We start from the raw sequence: 16,283 nt of genomic DNA on the forward strand, positions 1-16,283 counted from the left end.
CTTGAACGCACAGGCAAAGTTACTAGGTTAGGGTAAAAGCCCGAGGGAACAGGAAAGTTGCTACCTTAAGTCCAGCAATATCGAGCTTCCCTTTTTCCTTTCTCTAGAGGGAATCTGACTTCCCATTTGAAGCAATGCCTTTGTTAAAACTCGTCAATGGGCATCACCTCCGGGGGTGCCTAGGCCCTCTAGAAGATAAGGCACAGGCTGAAGCTTACCTAAGGTGCCTGGGTTGTAGTGAATCAGCTTGATCGGAGTCCTTCAGGCTACCTCGGAATTTGCCTGGAGCCAACGAGGAGGATAGGTACCTAGGTAGCAGCACAATCTGCAACAAGGAATAATATGGTATAACTTCTGAACTCTTGCTGCTGATGCCATTTTTGAGTCTTTGCAAGCAGCAATGAGAATCCCTCGTACATCATGCCAGGGAGAAAGAGTGAAGGGATAATATCTGTTCAAGCTTACAACATCTCTTTGGCTAGGATTACATAAGGGGGCCATCTGTGCCTCCGTCCTTGCTCTTGCGCACAAAAGTGAGTTGCATTCGGCGAAGAGTCACCGAGACTGTTTTCAGCAAGGTAATGGAATTCAACACCGCCAGGAAGCTTCTGCCTCAGGCTCTTCTTGCGTGACACTTTCTTTTCTCTTGCTGTCTTTCAGGTTGGACGAGAGGGGATTGTTCATTTCCAAGTCATGTCCATTGATGTGCTGTGCCTTTGCGGGTCCACCGACTCCATTGAGGCCTTCTGAAAGGCACCAAAGGGTAGGTACCTCGAGCCATATAGAGTTCTCCAGGCAACAGATGTAGAGACCCAGGAGTACAAACAGGTCCCGCCGCCTTGAACCAATGAAAGCACCTGCCGCCCTCACCTCTGCCTGCTGCTCCCTCAACTTCTATGGGTAGCGACGCTCTCTGCCTTCCCACTTCTCCACAACCAACAGCCTGGCCGCCCCGACCCTCAAAACCGTCCAACCTAACGTCTGACGCAACAAAAGCCATCTCCGATCACTTATTCACTACTTCGTTTGTTCGCCTCTCTCCAATCAAACAACTGTCGCCGGTCGCATACAAAATCTTCACCTTCTCATTCTATCTCCGAATCATAAACGTAAGGCCTATATAGTCCCGGCTCCCGCTGCTTCCTTCCCCGCCGGTCGACTTCTAGTTTCCCCCACCATCCTCCAGAAACAACTTCAATACTTCGATCAATCATCACCAGTCAACCATCGCCGTCTACCAACTCCAAGCTGACCGCTCCAAGATATTCTACATCGCAGTTACCCAAATTACTAGACAAAATGGCCGCCGAGAAGAAAGACGCCAAGATCTGGGTTCAGTCCAACGATAACATCACGATCCCCGTTGGTACGTCAGACCCCTCCTTCCGCCCGCGAGCTCGGTCTTGACCAGACCCTTGCTAACGCATCTTGTCTAGATCGCGTTGTCGCTGAGCGCTCCATGCTCATCAAGAACATGCTCGAGGATGTTGGTGATGATGCCATCAGCCAGGAGAACCCCATTCCCATTCCTAACGTATGTGTCGCCGCCTCTCGCCTCTCGACCGAATGATCGACAAGCGCTGACATTTCCTCCCAGGTCAACGAGGCGGTCCTTCGCAAGGTCATCGAGTGGTGTGACCACCACCGCGCCGATCCCGTTCAGACCGCCGATGACGAGAACGATGCTCGCAAGAAGACCACCGAGATCGAGGAGTGGGACCAGAAGTTCATGCAGGTCGACCAGGAGATGCTCTTCGAGATCATCCTCGTATGTTACCCGTTACTGTCACATGTTCTTGCATTAAGCTAATATTACGACAGGCTTCCAACTACCTGGATATCAAGCCTCTCCTCGACGTCGGCTGCAAGACCGTTGCCAACATGATCAAGGGCAAGTCGCCCGAGGAGATCCGCAAGACCTTCAACATTACCAACGACTTCACCCCCGAAGAGGAGGAGCAGATCCGCCGCGAGAATGAGTGGGCCGAGGACCGTTAAATATCACGACAAATGGATTGGTGGAAAAGAGCCGGAGTCTGGGTTAAACTACTCTTCGGACATTTCTCTGCGCACCTAATGTGTGATGCATCGTACTCCGGCGTTTTGACGATCGCTCATTGATTCGTTTTTCGGTTACCCTGGAAAGTTTGCGGGTTGCTCCACAGGTCAGGAATTCACGTCCCGTATGGAACGGGACGCTTGGTTGATGAAAGGCGCTTAACACAAGGTCATCCATCCCATGCGCAGCAGTTATGCGTGCGTCCCAGTTGATTTTGCTACAAATTCATAGCAAGGCAAAGAAGTTTGATTTCGCGTCTAAAGTATTGACTTGGTGGTCGGTGATATTGTTGCGTTTGTCCATAAGATCCTTTGGAGGTTGCGACCAAATCAGATATCGAGGTCGGCTGCCTGTATGTGCCCTGGGCGGAGGTGACTTTACTTACTTTCGAATATGACACAGCAAGGCTGACGACCAAACCTCACTTGGCTCGCCATACCATCGACAAGGGCTCGTGATTCGTCAACAGTGAGTCATTGGAAACTGGGAAGTCAGATGGCCGTGAATAACTCGGGAACCAACGTGACTATGGTGTGCTAGGGTAGACCTGCTCGAGCTTGAGATGCTGCCAGTGGCTTCTCAAAACCAGGGAAGGCATCGCGATGCCCTGATTGGAGACCACAAATGGAGGCTCGGAATCAGTACCTGCCGGTGAGGGCGAGGAGGTACTCCTCGATATGCATCGCGGTCCTTCGAGGTGTCGCATCACAACATGTACTGAGCGAACGAGAATGGTGAATCGTGGGGGCCTCATCTCTTCAGAGGCAAATTTTGCATTTCCTTTCCCTATGACCGTAACATGCAATACGTAGAGTCTAGCCGAACCGGGCATCCATTTTGTTTCCCCTCCATTCCTGTTTGTCAAAAAAGACTTCCCCCACGAATTCAGGACTCGAGCCAGTGGGTATTTGAGTCCATCAGAGTTGAAACCCTCCCCATTTCATGTGAAAGGTTTGCTTCCCCCAAGTCGAGCGCGGCGTCGTCGTTCGGTCGGCGGTATCCATGGTTTTGATATGGAAGTCCCGCAGGATAGGGTAAGGGATTTTCTTGAAGAGAGAAGGAGGCGAGGCGTTTAGATGCCGAGGCGGGTCTTGCGCCAGTGACGACGCTTCGCGTTGTAGCTGTGATGGAGATGTTAGTTTTGTGATGTTTGGTGGAGTGGGTTTTCTGCCATGTGAAAGACTCCCTTCGCGTTTTGATCCGTTTCGAGATCGAGACAAAAAAGAGGAGAGGCTTCCTGGGAGAAACAGAGGGAGGGTGTATCGTACCGAATAGTGTTACCGGTGCGAAGGCGAATCCATTGGGGAATGGGGCGGTTCTGCTTCTGCGCCTTGGCGAGCTTCTGCTTCGTGCGGAAAGACTTGTGGCTCTGTATCGCGGGGGATCTTGTCAGCATTCTGCTTGTTTTATTGGATTTCCTCGTCTTCCTCTCGTTCGCCTTCCTCGATTGTGTTGATGATGTTTGCCCCTCACTCCTCCATCGTGAACTCCGTCCACAGGTGACGCATTTTGTCGTATCGCGTGGACGCAATATGTCGGTAAATTCGGTCGAGGGGAAACATCACCATCGCGTCGAAGAGGGCCGTTTGAACGAGAGGACGAGCGAAAGGGCGTAAGCTATCAACGTACCGGCATTTTGACGGCTTGTTGGCTGATCAAACTGGTGCGAGTCCTTTGGGGTGGCAGTTGTTCTCCAGATGGGATGGGTTGAATCGATCTCACCACTAGAAATGAGAAATTCTTGTGCACAAGGCGCACTAGGTTAGCGAGCCCGCAGTCGCCTTGATTGGTGGACAGGGCACAAGGTGGAGTCGGTCACGCTTTCGGAGCCTGGTGGGGGGAGAGGGGAGGCATGAGAAGGTCACTCGCCTCTTGAGGCTCAGCTGTGTGGCTCGCTCCTGCTTGGTTTTTTCCTTCTCTTTTCGGTCAGGTGCTGATTAGATAAGACAATGGACTCTAGTGCCTCAGGCATCAGAGTTCAGAGTCTGCTTATGTGATAATCCCTGACATACCGATAGGCTCGAGCGGCCGACGATCCCAGCATTGGCAGCCCGCGGACCCGTTTGGACGCCCAGGTTTCCCATCCATGCATGTCTTAAAAAACTGTCAATTAGGGGGGACCCGTTCCGCTACCTTACCTTTACTGGTACGCCTTAGGGGGGGGGAAGTCAAGCCATCCGAGATTCTTTTGCAACGGCCCTTTGTCTGCTACTCGTAAAGACAAGAAAGACAGCTCGACGAAACGAAGCCCACGACGAATTAAGCCAAACTCTTGGAAACAGTGAAGAAGGGGAGAGGCTAGATACTTCTTCTTATTTTTTGCCCCTGAACGCCACGGAACATTTGTCGCCCTTTTCTCTCACACCCCTTTCGTGCTCTCCTATTCTTCACCAACGGGTAAAGGCCCTGCGTTTGTACATAATTCCAGCAAAGCGGGCGGAGCTTTTCTTTGGTCAGCTTTCGTCATTCTACTTTCGCTGCTGCTGCTGCTCGCCCCTTGGGAAACAAGCCACCTTTTGCTACCACCACCAGCCTTACCTTACCTACCTTAAACCTCCGCGACCATCCTGTCCCGAGGCCAACCGCATATATTGTGACAGAACACAAGTCGCAACTCAACCCCCGAACCCGCACACGGCCTTTTGCATCCCTACGAAAGCTCCGAGTCTACACCACGACCACACCTCATCCCACACCGAGTTCCTGTCGAGAATCAACAAACCCATCTTTCAAAATGGGCGCAAGCATGTCATGGCTGTCGGGCCTCGTGTGGTCGAAGAAGGAGATTCGCATCCTGATCTTGGGACTGGTACGCATATCCTCCCGCTCAGCTTTCCGCCCGTGATGCGTCCGAAACGTGGAGACGCAAGGCTGACAAACCACCGTGTTCTACAGGATAACGCTGGCAAGACGACACTTTTGTACAGACTGAAGGTGAGTTCTGCGGCAGACTTCCCTCTCCGCCGTCACTTAAGGTGTGCATCTCGTAAAGTACCTTGGACTAACCTTCTTCTGAACTTTCCAGATCGGTGAGGTTGTCACCACGATCCCGACGATAGGATTCAACGTCGAGTCCGTCACATACAAAAACCTCAATTTCAACGTTTGGGTATGCCGCCATTCTCCGATGCACCCTTCTCTGCAACACCACACGCAAGCGAGAGAGACAGAAGAAGAGAGAGAAAGAGACTGACAGCAGCCATGCGCGACCACGACTATAGGATCTAGGTGGTCAAACCAGCATTCGTCCCTACTGGCGGTGTTACTACGCCAACACGGCGGCCGTCATCTTCGTCGTCGACTCGACCGATATCGAGCGTCTGCAGACCGCGGCCGAGGAGCTGGGCGCCATGCTCAACGAGGAGGAGCTCAAGGACGCTTCGCTCCTCGTCTTTGCCAACAAGCAGGACCAGCCCGGCGCCAAGGGCGCGGGCGAGATTTCGGAGGCGCTGCGCCTGGGCGAGCTGCGCGATCGGAACTGGAGCATCATGGCCTGCTCCGCGGTCGACGGCAGCGGTGTCACGGAGGGCATGGACTGGCTTGTCGTACGTGCATACCCTACCAGATCTACTCCCTGAGATCCATTTGGGGAGAAACTTGGAGTTGGGACACGAATGCTGACCTCTTCTACTAGCAAACCGTCAACCAGGAGTCATAAATACGGAGCCTATGGCTTCGCTGACCCTTATACGATCAACCTCTCAAAAACAACCACTTATATATAACGCCCCTCACGATTTATAATACGGCCCATCAGTTGGGTAGAGCTGCGCATCGATGTGTGTTTGTCGACGTCTTTTTTGTTTTGGTGAGAGAGAGGGCATTCGCAAGATCCCCCGTCAACCCTCGGCGTACTGCGGGACCGGCGTTTCAGCATTGGGTAGTGCCGGGCTGTAGACTGAACACTGGAAACAGTTAGTCTGCGGTTTTTGCTGCCGCGCGCATCTACGAATATCTGGACAACGGGGTCTTTTCGAAATGCGGATGAGTGAGCGCGCGTGTTGCGCATACAACGTTTTATGAGGCGACCAGAGGGCCCAAATGGGAGGGGCGGGGGAGAGAGAGACACACACAGAAGACAGAGGAAGAGATGAAAGAGAAAGGAAACTCGAGTTGATTCGTCCATTTTATCAGTTTACACGCTTCTAATGCCAGCACGGGGACGTCGTACCGCGTCCCTGGTTTCTGTTCTGACACCTCCTTTGGTCGCCCGTGTGATGGCTAACCCCTTTCTCAGAGTTCTCGCATAAGGAAGGTGGCGGGATTTGGACAGAAACGGGCTCTTGAGTGAGCCTTTAATCATTCTGACATAGTTTTCGAACTTTTCCAGGACGATGGGAAGCCACAGCTCTCATAAAGCACGAAAAGTACACAACGGCCAGTTTGATTGGAAGCTAACCTGGATCTAGAAACTCTGCACATTCAGACCAGCATCATCACAAAACCGACCGCGACACCGATCGACGTGAGAACCGCCCACGACTGACCCATCGCCGCCGGCCCGGATCCCCTAGCGGCACCCGGGACGGAAGTGGCCGAGGTCAGCTCGGTGGGACACGCCGACACTGTCGTTGTTACCTTTTCCCGTTGCTGCCTCTGTACGATGGGCGGGATCTGGAAGACGCACGTCGGAAGCCGGGTGCCGGTCGTCGTCGTCGTCGCCGCTGCCGTCAGACTCGGTCTCGTCACGCTCTCTGTGGCCGTAGCGAGGGAGTCGTCGCTTGTTGTAGGGGCAGAGGAGGAGGAAGAGGAAGAGGAAGAGGCTCGTTTCGGTGGGTGGAAGCAGCCGGCGGCTTCTCTTTTGCCGCACGTATCGCCCTTTTGGCACCACCAGGTCTTGGAGGAGCCGTGGCAGCAGACGCCGTCGGGCGGCATGCAGCCTTCCCAGCAGGGGATCGTGGACCCGGGGCAGACTGTGCCGTCGTCGATGGGTGGTTGGGATGGAGAAGGGGTGGGTGTTGACTGGGAGGTTGCTGCTGCGGTGAAGGCGAGGAAGAGGAAGAGGAGGGATGTAGAGCTTGGGAGGAGCATTTTGGTGAAGTTGTCTGGCGCGTTCTTGGGAGTATCAGGAGGATCTTCGGATGGTGTGAAAGTTTGGGTGATCGAGATGCGTTCTTATGAGCTTCTCACCGACGGCAAGATTGGCGAGACTTCCTCTTTATACGGTCTCGAAGGCGGCACGCTGTATACCAAGTAGTGAATCACATCACCCGAGTTGGCTGGCAGGTGATGATTCACAACTTACGCCTTGTCACTCAACCCCCTCATGACGGTGGTTCCCCATCACGAGAGACAACTCGTGTTTGCTTTCCTGAGCTGCGCATGCCTCCCTTACCTCATATCTCTTGCCTCATGGCGGACATATTTAGATCTTTGGGTGCGGGTGTGACGCAGTTGGAGAGTTTGCCTCGCTTGCCGTGCTCCCGGCTCAGTTCCCCGGTTCAAGCTGGCCATGTCGTCCAAGGTCCTGCGTGTAGACTGTTGACGAGGCATCACAGCTTGGGACACAGCTTTGATGGCTTTGGTTTCGGGTGCATTTCTTCCACATGACAAAGAGAAAACTCCGGTCTCGACGGTGGATTTTGTCGAAATTGCTACAACATCAGGGCCTCCTCCTGTTCTGAAGGAACGTTAAGATGTTTGTTCAGGCTCTCAATCGCTTGACCGTGTTTAAACGAGTGTTCATCAAAAGATGGTCAGATGCGATTTGTTAAAGACTATATGTGTAATCTAGCCAAGATTGAGCGAGGCCTTTTCCAGGATGATGGAGTTCGGTTGGTTTATTCGCGTTCTCATTAATTATTACTATACTTGCCCATAGGGTTGGCTTTTCTGAGCAGAGTCCCCCAATGAGGCGGTGACTATTCCTTGGCCTTTTCACACAGAGCCGTTTTCTGACGGTTATCGTTCATGGCGAGATCGATATAGGGAACAGAATTGTCGGGCGAGAACGCGTAAAGAGGCTTCGACGTAGATCATTTACAGTACTCATTAGGTAACTAGCCGTAGCTTCTGGTGACATTGAACGACGTGATACTGGGGTTTGACATACGAATATGTCACTTGTGAGCTAAATTAAGCACTAGCCAATGATATGATGTTTGTCGCTCATTTTGCGGTCCTTTTGCACCCTGACACCGCATCGAGTGCGCTCGGAACGGCTTCGGAACACGTTCCGCAGTGACAACATTCTCTCTCGAGTCTTGCTCGAGAAGAACTACGTTTTGCTCGAGAGGAACTGCGTTTTGCTTGTCTCCGTGTTACGGAGTACTCTAGAGTGAATTGAAGAAAACCTCGAGACCTTTTCTCGCGTGAGTGGAGCACATCCCGGAACGTGCCTCCTCCCGAGTCCTTATTATCGGCTCATTCCGATAGCGCCATACTCCTGTTCGCTACCATTCACGCAATGCGACGTTTCCCATTCATCAATTTGTGGCCAAAAAGTGACTGGATTAGTGCAAGCCTGTTACACAGATGGTAAACATCCTTTCCCAGTGCTCAAATGCGGAAAGCCAGGCGCCTCCGGGCTATCGCCGAGATGCGAGGTCTGGCATCTCGGCGTTCTCGGCGCTTGAGAAATGCAGAATCACGGCGGCGGCCCCCGGAAACGCTACCGACGGCAAACGGTTCACCACCCGAGCCAACGTGCCAGCCTGCCACTGCCGCCAGGAACGCGCGCTGAAGCCATGTGACAGCGCGAGACACCAGATTGACCCGGGCTTCGGCCATGGATGCCGTTGGTGAGGCGCAGAACCACTGTACCACAGCCTCTGTAGATCTGGTAACGCGACTTTCCCGTGGCATATGTACATACCTACAACAGTCCTCGATCCTGCGATCTCGGCGACAACCCCAACTCTTGTGTTCGCTCCACTTGGAGGAGACCAGGGGAATGCCACCGCGAATGGGCTTCCGCCGGCATGGACTGCCTTTCTGGCCCCGACCAATGATGTCATTTCAGTTCAGCCGTGTTTCCTGAATTGGGAAATTTTCCATTCTCCCGATTTGGGCAACACACACGAGGTGAGTAGAGAGCGGGTCTGGGACCGGTGAAGCGGCGTCACTGAGCCGTGTTGTGGTGTAGTGGCTGATGCTCAACTTTCGAACCCCGAGGCCGGGCTCTGAGAGTTCTCAGTTTGGTGCTAGACGTTCATCCAAATCCCGACGGGTACCGGACACCCTTCGGATTCCGGCAGGCTTGCTCAGAGATGAAGTCCAGCTACGGGTACTTGGGAGTGAAGAGCATGGCAGACCTGTCTGAATAAGTAGGAAATAGCATGAACGAGCTTCCGAGGGGCGCAACCCTCGGTGTTATCTCAAAGCGATCAAAGGCTAGCCTAGCCGTTGAAGTGCATGTAAGTGGCCTGATGGACGCCGTCTTCACCCAGCATATCCCATGCCGGGCCCCATCCTTTTTGCTTGTCAGCGAGTTTTCTCCGCATCGCAGAAAGGCTGGAATCTGAGATATCCCCCCTCGATGCCGACATTGACGGAATCTAAAGAGTCCCCCGCAACATCTGGGGAGGTAGAGCAAGAGACTGGGTCATGACTGATGTATCCCGGCAAAAGAGACCAGCTGGGCAGTGGTGGTGGAACCCCCGCCGTTGTCGGAGGGGCCAGGAGAGACAATGGACCAATCTGAGCGGCGGAAAACACGAGTTGAACCTGAGAAAGTTGGCGGTGGTCAGTGTCGGAATGTCGAGTCCACGATAACGCTATTGAAGGTTGAAGGTGTCCAACAACGTTGCGCTACCCAAGTAGTTGTTACAAAAGAGCCTCAAACTAAGGGTCCAGAATTGGAGTTGCCTCTAGAGCAACACTAGAAACAGCAGGTCTACCACTCAAAAAGCAGCAGCAAGATTGATCGTTTTGGACCTTTGCACCACCTCAGCAACGAGAGGTGGAGAAAACAAGGGGTAACTGAAGGACGCTAGGAAACCTCAAAATGGAGCTTCTCTGTGGACCTCGGCCAACCCAAGCTTGCATTCGTCTGCCTTCCAATTGGCCGTATGTCCCACCAAAGCTTCAGAAATCATCGAGGAAAGCCACCCTTGCCCGGGCGACTTACGTCGTGTCCTGGGGTTTCTGCTTCGTAACTTGAACGCCCTGAGTGGGAGGACAGAGCTCATGGGGCTCCAGAAGCCGAGGAAACTGGGGCAAGCAGGAGGAAGAGGGAGAGGAAGAGAGAGAGAGAGAAGGAGAGGGAGGGGCCGAGGTGTAAGGAGGGTCCCCTCCCACTTATGTTATCGTCCTATTTCTTTTCTCTCTGCCATGGAGCTTTAGATTATTTATGTTTTCGTCTTCCCTCCATTGGATCGCCCCCCCGGAGACCCTCTTTGATCTGTTCTTTTCTTGATCAGATTTATCATCTGCCGCTGCCGTTTGTTGGTGTCCGACATTAGCAAGCATCCCGCGCCATTTCCCCCGAAGCGCAAAACATATCTCCCATCTCCGAATCGACAAGAAGCGAGAAACCGCTGACAAGATGGGTTCCGAGGACGAGAAGCCTTCTACCTACCGGTATAACGAGAAGCCGACTTACACCACCTCCAATGGCGCCCCCGTCGAGAACCCCCAGGCGTGGCAGCGCATCGGTCCCCAGGGCCCTCTGCTGCTCCAGGACTTCCACCTGATTGACCTGCTGGCCCACTTTGATCGCGAGCGCATTCCCGAGCGTGTCGTCCACGCCAAGGGCGCCGGTGCTTACGGCGAGGTTCGTGAGACGGTTCTTTTTGGCTGTGTTATGTCGGAACGGGCGTGAAGCTTGGTGAATTTTGAGAGAAATATGCTGACCAGCGTTCGCGCGCGCGGCTTTACAGTTCGAGGTCACCCATGACATTAGCGATATCTCCTCCATCGACATGCTCAACCAGGTCGGCAAGAAGACCAAGGCTCTTGTCCGTTTCTCGACTGTCGGTGGTGAGAAGGGCTCTGCCGATTCGGCTCGTGATCCCAGAGGTTTCTCTGTCAAGTTCTACACCGAGGAGGGAAACTGGGACTGGGTTTACAACAACACGCCCATTTTCTTCATCCGCGACCCTGTCAAGTTCCCTCCCTTCATTCACACCCAGAAGCGTCACCCGCAGACTAACCTGAAGGATGCTACGATGGTAAGTGTTGAAACCCCCAGAATTCTCATGAGATGACTTGAGCTAACTTGAACCAGATGGTAAGCGTTGAGATGCAGCAACTCATCACAAATCGCACACTAACTCAATCTCCCAGTTTGACTACTGGACCAAGAACCAAGAGTGCATCCACCAGCTGATGCACCTGTTCTCCGACCGCGGCACCCCTTACTCTTACAGACACATGAACGGCTACTCGGGCCACACCCACAAGTGGACCAAGCCCGACGGCTCCTTCGTCTACGTCCAGATCCACCTCAAGACGGACCAGGGCAACAAGACCTTCACCAACGAGGAGGCCGGCAAGATGGCGTCCGAGAACCCGGACTGGCACACCCAGGATCTCTTCGAGGCCATCCAGCGCGGCGAGCACCCCAGCTGGACCGTCTACGTGCAGACCCTGACCCCGGAGCAGGCCGAAAAGTTCAAGTGGAACGTCTTTGACCTGACCAAGGTCTGGCCGCAGAGCGAGGTGCCGCTGCGCCAGTTTGGCAAGCTCACCCTCAACCAGAACCCCGAGAACTACTTTGCCGAGATCGAGCAGGCCGCCTTCTCCCCCTCCCACCTGGTCCCCGGCGTCGAGCCCACCGCCGACCCCGTCCTGCAGTCCCGCCTCTTCTCCTACCCGGACACCCACCGCCACCGTCTCGGCGTGAACTACCAGCAGATCCCCGTCAACAAGCCCCTGAATGCCTTCAACCCCCTCCAGAGAGACGGCGCCATGGCTGTCAACGGCAACTACGGCGCGAACCCCGTACGTCACCCCTCAAGCCCCGATCTACGTACTATATGCATGGTGAGAATGACCGAGCTAACTCTTCCCAGAACTACTCCTCAACCTTCCGCCCTCTCGAGTACAAGCCCGTCAAGGCCGTCAACACCCCGCACGAGCAGTGGGCCGGCGCCGTCGTCACGGACCTCTTCGGCCCCGTCAAGCCCGAGGACTACGAGCAGGCCCTCGGCCTCTGGAAGGTCCTCGGCCGCCAGGAGGGCCAGCAGAAGAACTTTGTCAGCAACGTGTCTGGCGCCCTCGCCGGCGCTCACCCCGAGGTCCGCTCGCGCGCGTACGAGATGTTCTCGCGGGTTACCCCCGAGCTCGGCGCCGCTATCATGAAGGAGACGGAGAAGATTGCCGAGTATGTTGATTTCTTCTTTCGTTTCCCGGGGGACTGAAAAGCCTTGATGATGACCCGTGAATGAGTATACTGACTTTTTCTTTTCTCCTAGGCCTACCAAGGATGTTCGCTCCAAGTTGTAAAAATATAGATGGAATGGTTGATGAGAAACACCCGGATTCGCGCTGACGAACGGCGCTCCGAGATCTCGATGTAGTGCCGGAGCCGCGGGCGTCGACGTTGCACGAGGCGCCCAGAATCAGTTCGAGGGGAGAAGAATAAGAGACTGTCGAGATACCATATCAGGACAATACTGACGAGACAGACAGCTCAGAGTATCTAAAACAAGGAGGGAAAAAAATCATAATTTGTTCAAAAATCAGTTGAAAATCGTACAAAAAGGTGACACTGTCACGGGCATGAAATTCGATGCCCTGGTATATGTTTGCGCCTGAAACCACCGCCTATTCAATCACTCATCAGCTACGAGCCACCCATCTGACATCGAACTCTCGCTCGCGAATTCCTCAGTCTTCTTCTCTCACGGATTCCCAATGAGACTAGTCTTGATCTTGGTCGGTCTACGATACATCCTCTATCTCGAAACGATATTCGGTCTACACAGAAAGTAACGTCTACTGCGTTGACCATCTTCCGGGTGTGTCTCGAGGGAAACGACACCCAAAAGTGCCTTCGGCGTGTGACGTTGCGATACGACTTAACAGCAGCAGCAGCAGCACTCGCAGCATTCGTAGCAACAGAGGCCGGCGCAGAGACCGCAGCAGACAGCCTACCGAGAAGAGCGTAACACGTTAGCCAATCATGTGCTTTTGAGCGTGTGGTTGGAAAGGAAAAGAATCCCAATCGCGTTTTCCAGCGCTCTATCTCTGATTTCTCGAGTTCTACCAAACTCACAGACGGCGTAGGAATATCGAAGAAGGGGAGGGATTGGGTCGGATTTTTTTCAACTTACTCCGCCATCGCCGCCACCTCGCAGGTTCGCTGATTGATCCATCGTCATCGGCTGATTCGGGCCCTAGTAGGATTCGAGGTCTCCGGTTAGCTCGGGTTTCGGGAGAGGTCTCGTTCCTTTTGCGAGGTCTGGCTGATTCGAATCGATGCGACACCGACAATCACCAGAGAAGAGGGGAAACCCAAAACCGACATGGTAAGTATGGAGATGGCCGAAGGGAGCGAACATACAGGTTGCTGAGAGCTAATCTTTTGTTCCGAGAGCACGGCTGGCGCAGGCTCTCTTGGCATCTGATTGTACTCGATCTGGGACGACATTGCTTCTGCGCGCGCGCGTGTGCGATTAAGGATTACAAAGGCGGAAATGTCGCGTGTACGTATTCGACCGATTGGATTTGCAAAATCCTGGCGCGAGGTCTATCCAAAGAAAAAAATCTCGTTTGACTCGTCCGTGGGTGACAGGAAACGAAGGTCTTGTTGTGTGTGTGTGTGTCTAAGTCGAGTCGACGTTGCCTTGTAGGTGTGTGCAAGAGACAGAAACAAATCGCACCTGGAACCCCAAGTCACAGCCAACGCGCAAAACAGGCGATTGGCCGTTTTATTTGAAAAGAGAACCAACAGAAAAAAAAAAGCGACAGGGCACGAGGAAGAAAGTTATCTGGGAACCCGAAGTTTGAGAGGGTGCGTGGCCCACGGTTTTGTCCGGGGGCCACCCCTTCACTTCGGGCTCTCTCTTCCTGCATGATGAAGAAAGGCAGACTTTGGAGGTTGAGGCCACAGCTTGGCGCTCAGGTGCAGGGCAAAGGCAGCAGGGGCGAAGGGGGAGAAGGGACCAGATTGACGACCGTGGGCTGGCAGGCCTTGGTGTCTCTTCCCTCTCCTCCTAGTCTCTTTCTACATGGTCACATAGTAATAGTCTCTACTCTTCAAGTACATCCTTGCCTTGTCTACCTTATGTCCCCGCAGGCTGAGTTTCTGCGTGGATATATGTAGACGAGGGAGGGGGGGGGCCCTCTGTACCTACGACACCCGGTGTGTAAGAGTCACCTCGAACCGGCACATTGAGTGCGAGGGAGGTCGAGGACAGTTACAAGGATGGATGAGGCTTAGATCAGGCGGTCCCTCCATCTTGAGAGGGGCTCATGGATGGGGACACCTTCGTTCGGTGTATTTGGGGTTTTTTTTCTTTTCTTTTTCATTTCAAGTGAAGAAAGGGTTCAGCTGCCGACCGATCTACGGGATACGTCTGTTCTGCTTCACTTGTTCTCTCTTTCTCGCCTTCATTCGTGGGTTTGAGTGTGTGTTCGCTGGCAGCGTGATGTGAACTCGGGGTATCCTTTCCTGCAGACAGCGCTGAGACAGGGCTCGCGCCTGACCTTTTGGCTGTGCTGTGCAACTGCGGTTGAAAGGGTGTTGGGGTGTCCCGGGGAGGGGATCCTGGGATGGGGCCAAACGGGGGGTGGAATGACCTCAGTTTGGGGAACGAGATAATCTTCAAAGGGGATTGGAGGGAGGGGAAAGGGCTACCGAATGCGGCTTGCGTTGTTGGTAATGGAGAAGAAAAGTGGTTGAGGCGTCGTCGCACGGTGAAGTGGTATTAGGCAGGCAAGAAAATGGGAAACTCTCTTTTGCTGACCTTGCATTTCGCGTTTGCGTTGCCTGCGAGTTGGGATGATCTTTTCGGTGTCAAGTCGTCGTCGTCGTCGTCCTTTGGTTGAGAGTCTACGCAATGCGATGTGCGGGCACTGTTATTTTTCTGCTATGGATCCAAGTCCGTTCACCAACTAGTGCAAGGCTTACTAGTCTTTCGCATTTCCCTTCTTATTTCCTTTGATTTTTTCCCTTCCTCATATCCAGAGGCTGCTGCGCTGGCACACCGGGCTTCGGTGACATGCCACCTTGCCTAGATACCTAGATATGAAAAGATCCCGGAGGACCCGATCGCGCGGGATCGCACAACGCTGACTCGTTCGCCAGTTGATGGGGGGAGTTGCGGGAAGGAGTGACGACTGCCATAGCCCGCGCGCCGAACCCGAGCGCGATCTGACGTGGTATCCGTATGTGCGGGTTGGTTCGCTATTACTTTAGATAATGCAGGGTTACAGGGTCCATGGACTATTTTCGGGCCTCAGAAATATATACGCGGGAACCATGATCCCCCCTCCCTCAGGCTCTTCCCCTTCCGCCCAATCAGCCTCGGCTCGAGCGGTTTCGTGTTCTACCCGTCACTTCAGAGGCTCAGACGAACAAAACGATTCAGGGGAGACATTCTGCTTCTGGCGTCGTAGCGAAGGATGTTTTGGGAACATTCTTGCCGCCGCCGAGAGAAAAACGCGGGCAAGGGGATCATATACCGGGATTTAGGTGGAAGCCTAGAAAGGGTTTGGTGGGATCTTGTGTCCCCAATCCGAAACGGTGACACATTCGACGGAGAGTCCAATGGGAAGGTTGCGAGGCGTAGCGTGCAGTACGTCTGAGGGTTGGACTGAAGATGCAGCTTGTTTGGATGTTCACTGCCTGCTTGACCTTCCACGACGAGCCTAGGGGCTGTGTGACCGTACCTTAAACCCGTATCAGGTACGAAAAAGGAGTTGCGGCGGTGGAGTCCCCGTACGCAGTTTCCTTCCATAGCTGGGATTCATCGGCCTGGTTTGCCGATAAATCTCTTTGGTCTGCGGTGAAGAGTACGCATATCTTTGCCGAGATATGCAGGGGATCGGGCAGACTTTGTTGAGGGGCATGCTACGCAAGGCTGACTGCAGAGTCCCCGACCATCGGAGCTTGAAGCGGGCAGAACGGGGGCATGTCGAAGTGACGGCCGGCGTTCGGCGGGTTCGGAGCCGGTGCCGGTCAGCGGGTCTCACGGCGCCGGTGTGCCCGAAAACCGAAGGAGACGGGAGTGTCTCGGAAGGAAGCAAATCGCCAGATGGAACCTGAGGTGCCGCTGACATTGCAGGCTAAGAGATCTCCCGGGCCAGCGCTCGTGTATCATCATTCTAACGGCAGCAC

At 53.8% G+C, this 16,283-nt stretch overlaps 12 protein-coding genes across 12 annotated transcripts; 5 read left to right on the forward strand and 7 right to left on the reverse strand.

Moving 5' to 3' along the window:
• Positions 1–703: 703 nt before the first annotated feature.
• On the forward strand, positions 704–1,998 carry CLUP02_03302 (Skp1 family protein; the record flags this gene model as incomplete). Its single annotated transcript, XM_049282326.1, has 5 exons — positions 704–763; positions 1,279–1,366; positions 1,437–1,534; positions 1,598–1,768; positions 1,822–1,998. 5 exons carry the CDS (start codon positions 704–706, stop codon positions 1,996–1,998), a joined length of 594 nt encoding a protein of 197 aa, XP_049139469.1.
• A 254-nt stretch (positions 1,999–2,252) lies between these two features.
• Positions 2,253–2,797, forward strand: CLUP02_03303 (uncharacterized protein; the record flags this gene model as incomplete). The annotated part of the gene is made up of 4 exons (XM_049282327.1): positions 2,253–2,430; positions 2,509–2,527; positions 2,600–2,710; positions 2,782–2,797. 4 exons carry the CDS (start codon positions 2,253–2,255, stop codon positions 2,795–2,797), a joined length of 324 nt encoding a protein of 107 aa, XP_049139470.1.
• Positions 2,798–2,976: 179 nt separating this feature from the next.
• CLUP02_03304 (ribosomal L39 protein) lies at positions 2,977–3,567 on the reverse strand (the record flags this gene model as incomplete). The annotated part of the gene is made up of 3 exons (XM_049282328.1): positions 2,977–3,180; positions 3,243–3,444; positions 3,533–3,567. 3 exons carry the CDS (start codon positions 3,565–3,567, stop codon positions 2,977–2,979), a joined length of 441 nt encoding a protein of 146 aa, XP_049139471.1.
• A 1,226-nt stretch (positions 3,568–4,793) lies between these two features.
• Positions 4,794–5,717, forward strand: CLUP02_03305 (ADP-ribosylation factor-like protein 1; the record flags this gene model as incomplete). The annotated part of the gene is made up of 5 exons (XM_049282329.1): positions 4,794–4,868; positions 4,955–4,993; positions 5,085–5,168; positions 5,281–5,604; positions 5,694–5,717. 5 exons carry the CDS (start codon positions 4,794–4,796, stop codon positions 5,715–5,717), a joined length of 546 nt encoding a protein of 181 aa, XP_049139472.1.
• A 57-nt stretch (positions 5,718–5,774) lies between these two features.
• On the reverse strand, positions 5,775–6,185 carry CLUP02_03306 (uncharacterized protein; the record flags this gene model as incomplete). Its single annotated transcript, XM_049282330.1, has 1 exon — positions 5,775–6,185. One exon carries the CDS (start codon positions 6,183–6,185, stop codon positions 5,775–5,777), a length of 411 nt encoding a protein of 136 aa, XP_049139473.1.
• A 296-nt stretch (positions 6,186–6,481) lies between these two features.
• Positions 6,482–7,327, reverse strand: CLUP02_03307 (uncharacterized protein; the record flags this gene model as incomplete). The annotated part of the gene is made up of 3 exons (XM_049282331.1): positions 6,482–7,114; positions 7,190–7,241; positions 7,305–7,327. The coding sequence occupies 3 exons, from the start codon at positions 7,325–7,327 to the stop codon at positions 6,482–6,484; spliced, it is 708 nt and encodes a 235-aa protein (XP_049139474.1).
• A 1,230-nt stretch (positions 7,328–8,557) lies between these two features.
• On the reverse strand, positions 8,558–8,788 carry CLUP02_03309 (uncharacterized protein; the record flags this gene model as incomplete). Its single annotated transcript, XM_049282332.1, has 1 exon — positions 8,558–8,788. The coding sequence occupies one exon, from the start codon at positions 8,786–8,788 to the stop codon at positions 8,558–8,560; it is 231 nt and encodes a 76-aa protein (XP_049139475.1).
• A 75-nt stretch (positions 8,789–8,863) lies between these two features.
• CLUP02_03310 (uncharacterized protein) lies at positions 8,864–9,320 on the forward strand (the record flags this gene model as incomplete). Its single annotated transcript, XM_049282333.1, has 2 exons — positions 8,864–9,082; positions 9,144–9,320. The coding sequence occupies 2 exons, from the start codon at positions 8,864–8,866 to the stop codon at positions 9,318–9,320; spliced, it is 396 nt and encodes a 131-aa protein (XP_049139476.1).
• Positions 9,321–10,544: 1,224 nt separating this feature from the next.
• On the forward strand, positions 10,545–12,445 carry CLUP02_03311 (catalase; the record flags this gene model as incomplete). The annotated part of the gene is made up of 5 exons (XM_049282334.1): positions 10,545–10,772; positions 10,879–11,169; positions 11,285–11,941; positions 12,013–12,323; positions 12,415–12,445. The coding sequence occupies 5 exons, from the start codon at positions 10,545–10,547 to the stop codon at positions 12,443–12,445; spliced, it is 1,518 nt and encodes a 505-aa protein (XP_049139477.1).
• CLUP02_03312 (uncharacterized protein) lies at positions 12,417–13,592 on the reverse strand (the record flags this gene model as incomplete). The annotated part of the gene is made up of 6 exons (XM_049282335.1): positions 12,417–12,615; positions 12,699–12,766; positions 12,848–12,862; positions 12,924–13,092; positions 13,218–13,338; positions 13,430–13,592. 6 exons carry the CDS (start codon positions 13,590–13,592, stop codon positions 12,417–12,419), a joined length of 735 nt encoding a protein of 244 aa, XP_049139478.1.
• A 175-nt stretch (positions 13,593–13,767) lies between these two features.
• CLUP02_03313 (uncharacterized protein) lies at positions 13,768–14,402 on the reverse strand (the record flags this gene model as incomplete). Its single annotated transcript, XM_049282336.1, has 5 exons — positions 13,768–13,787; positions 13,911–14,011; positions 14,035–14,125; positions 14,198–14,249; positions 14,322–14,402. 5 exons carry the CDS (start codon positions 14,400–14,402, stop codon positions 13,768–13,770), a joined length of 345 nt encoding a protein of 114 aa, XP_049139479.1.
• A 152-nt stretch (positions 14,403–14,554) lies between these two features.
• On the reverse strand, positions 14,555–16,225 carry CLUP02_03314 (uncharacterized protein; the record flags this gene model as incomplete). Its single annotated transcript, XM_049282337.1, has 5 exons — positions 14,555–14,797; positions 14,911–15,033; positions 15,523–15,646; positions 15,697–15,814; positions 15,889–16,225. 5 exons carry the CDS (start codon positions 16,223–16,225, stop codon positions 14,555–14,557), a joined length of 945 nt encoding a protein of 314 aa, XP_049139480.1.
• Between the last annotated feature and the right edge of the window lie 58 nt (positions 16,226–16,283).

Source organism: Colletotrichum lupini, chromosome 2 (assembly GCF_023278565.1).
Source record: "Colletotrichum lupini chromosome 2, complete sequence".
Taxonomy (NCBI): domain Eukaryota; kingdom Fungi; phylum Ascomycota; class Sordariomycetes; order Glomerellales; family Glomerellaceae; genus Colletotrichum; species Colletotrichum lupini.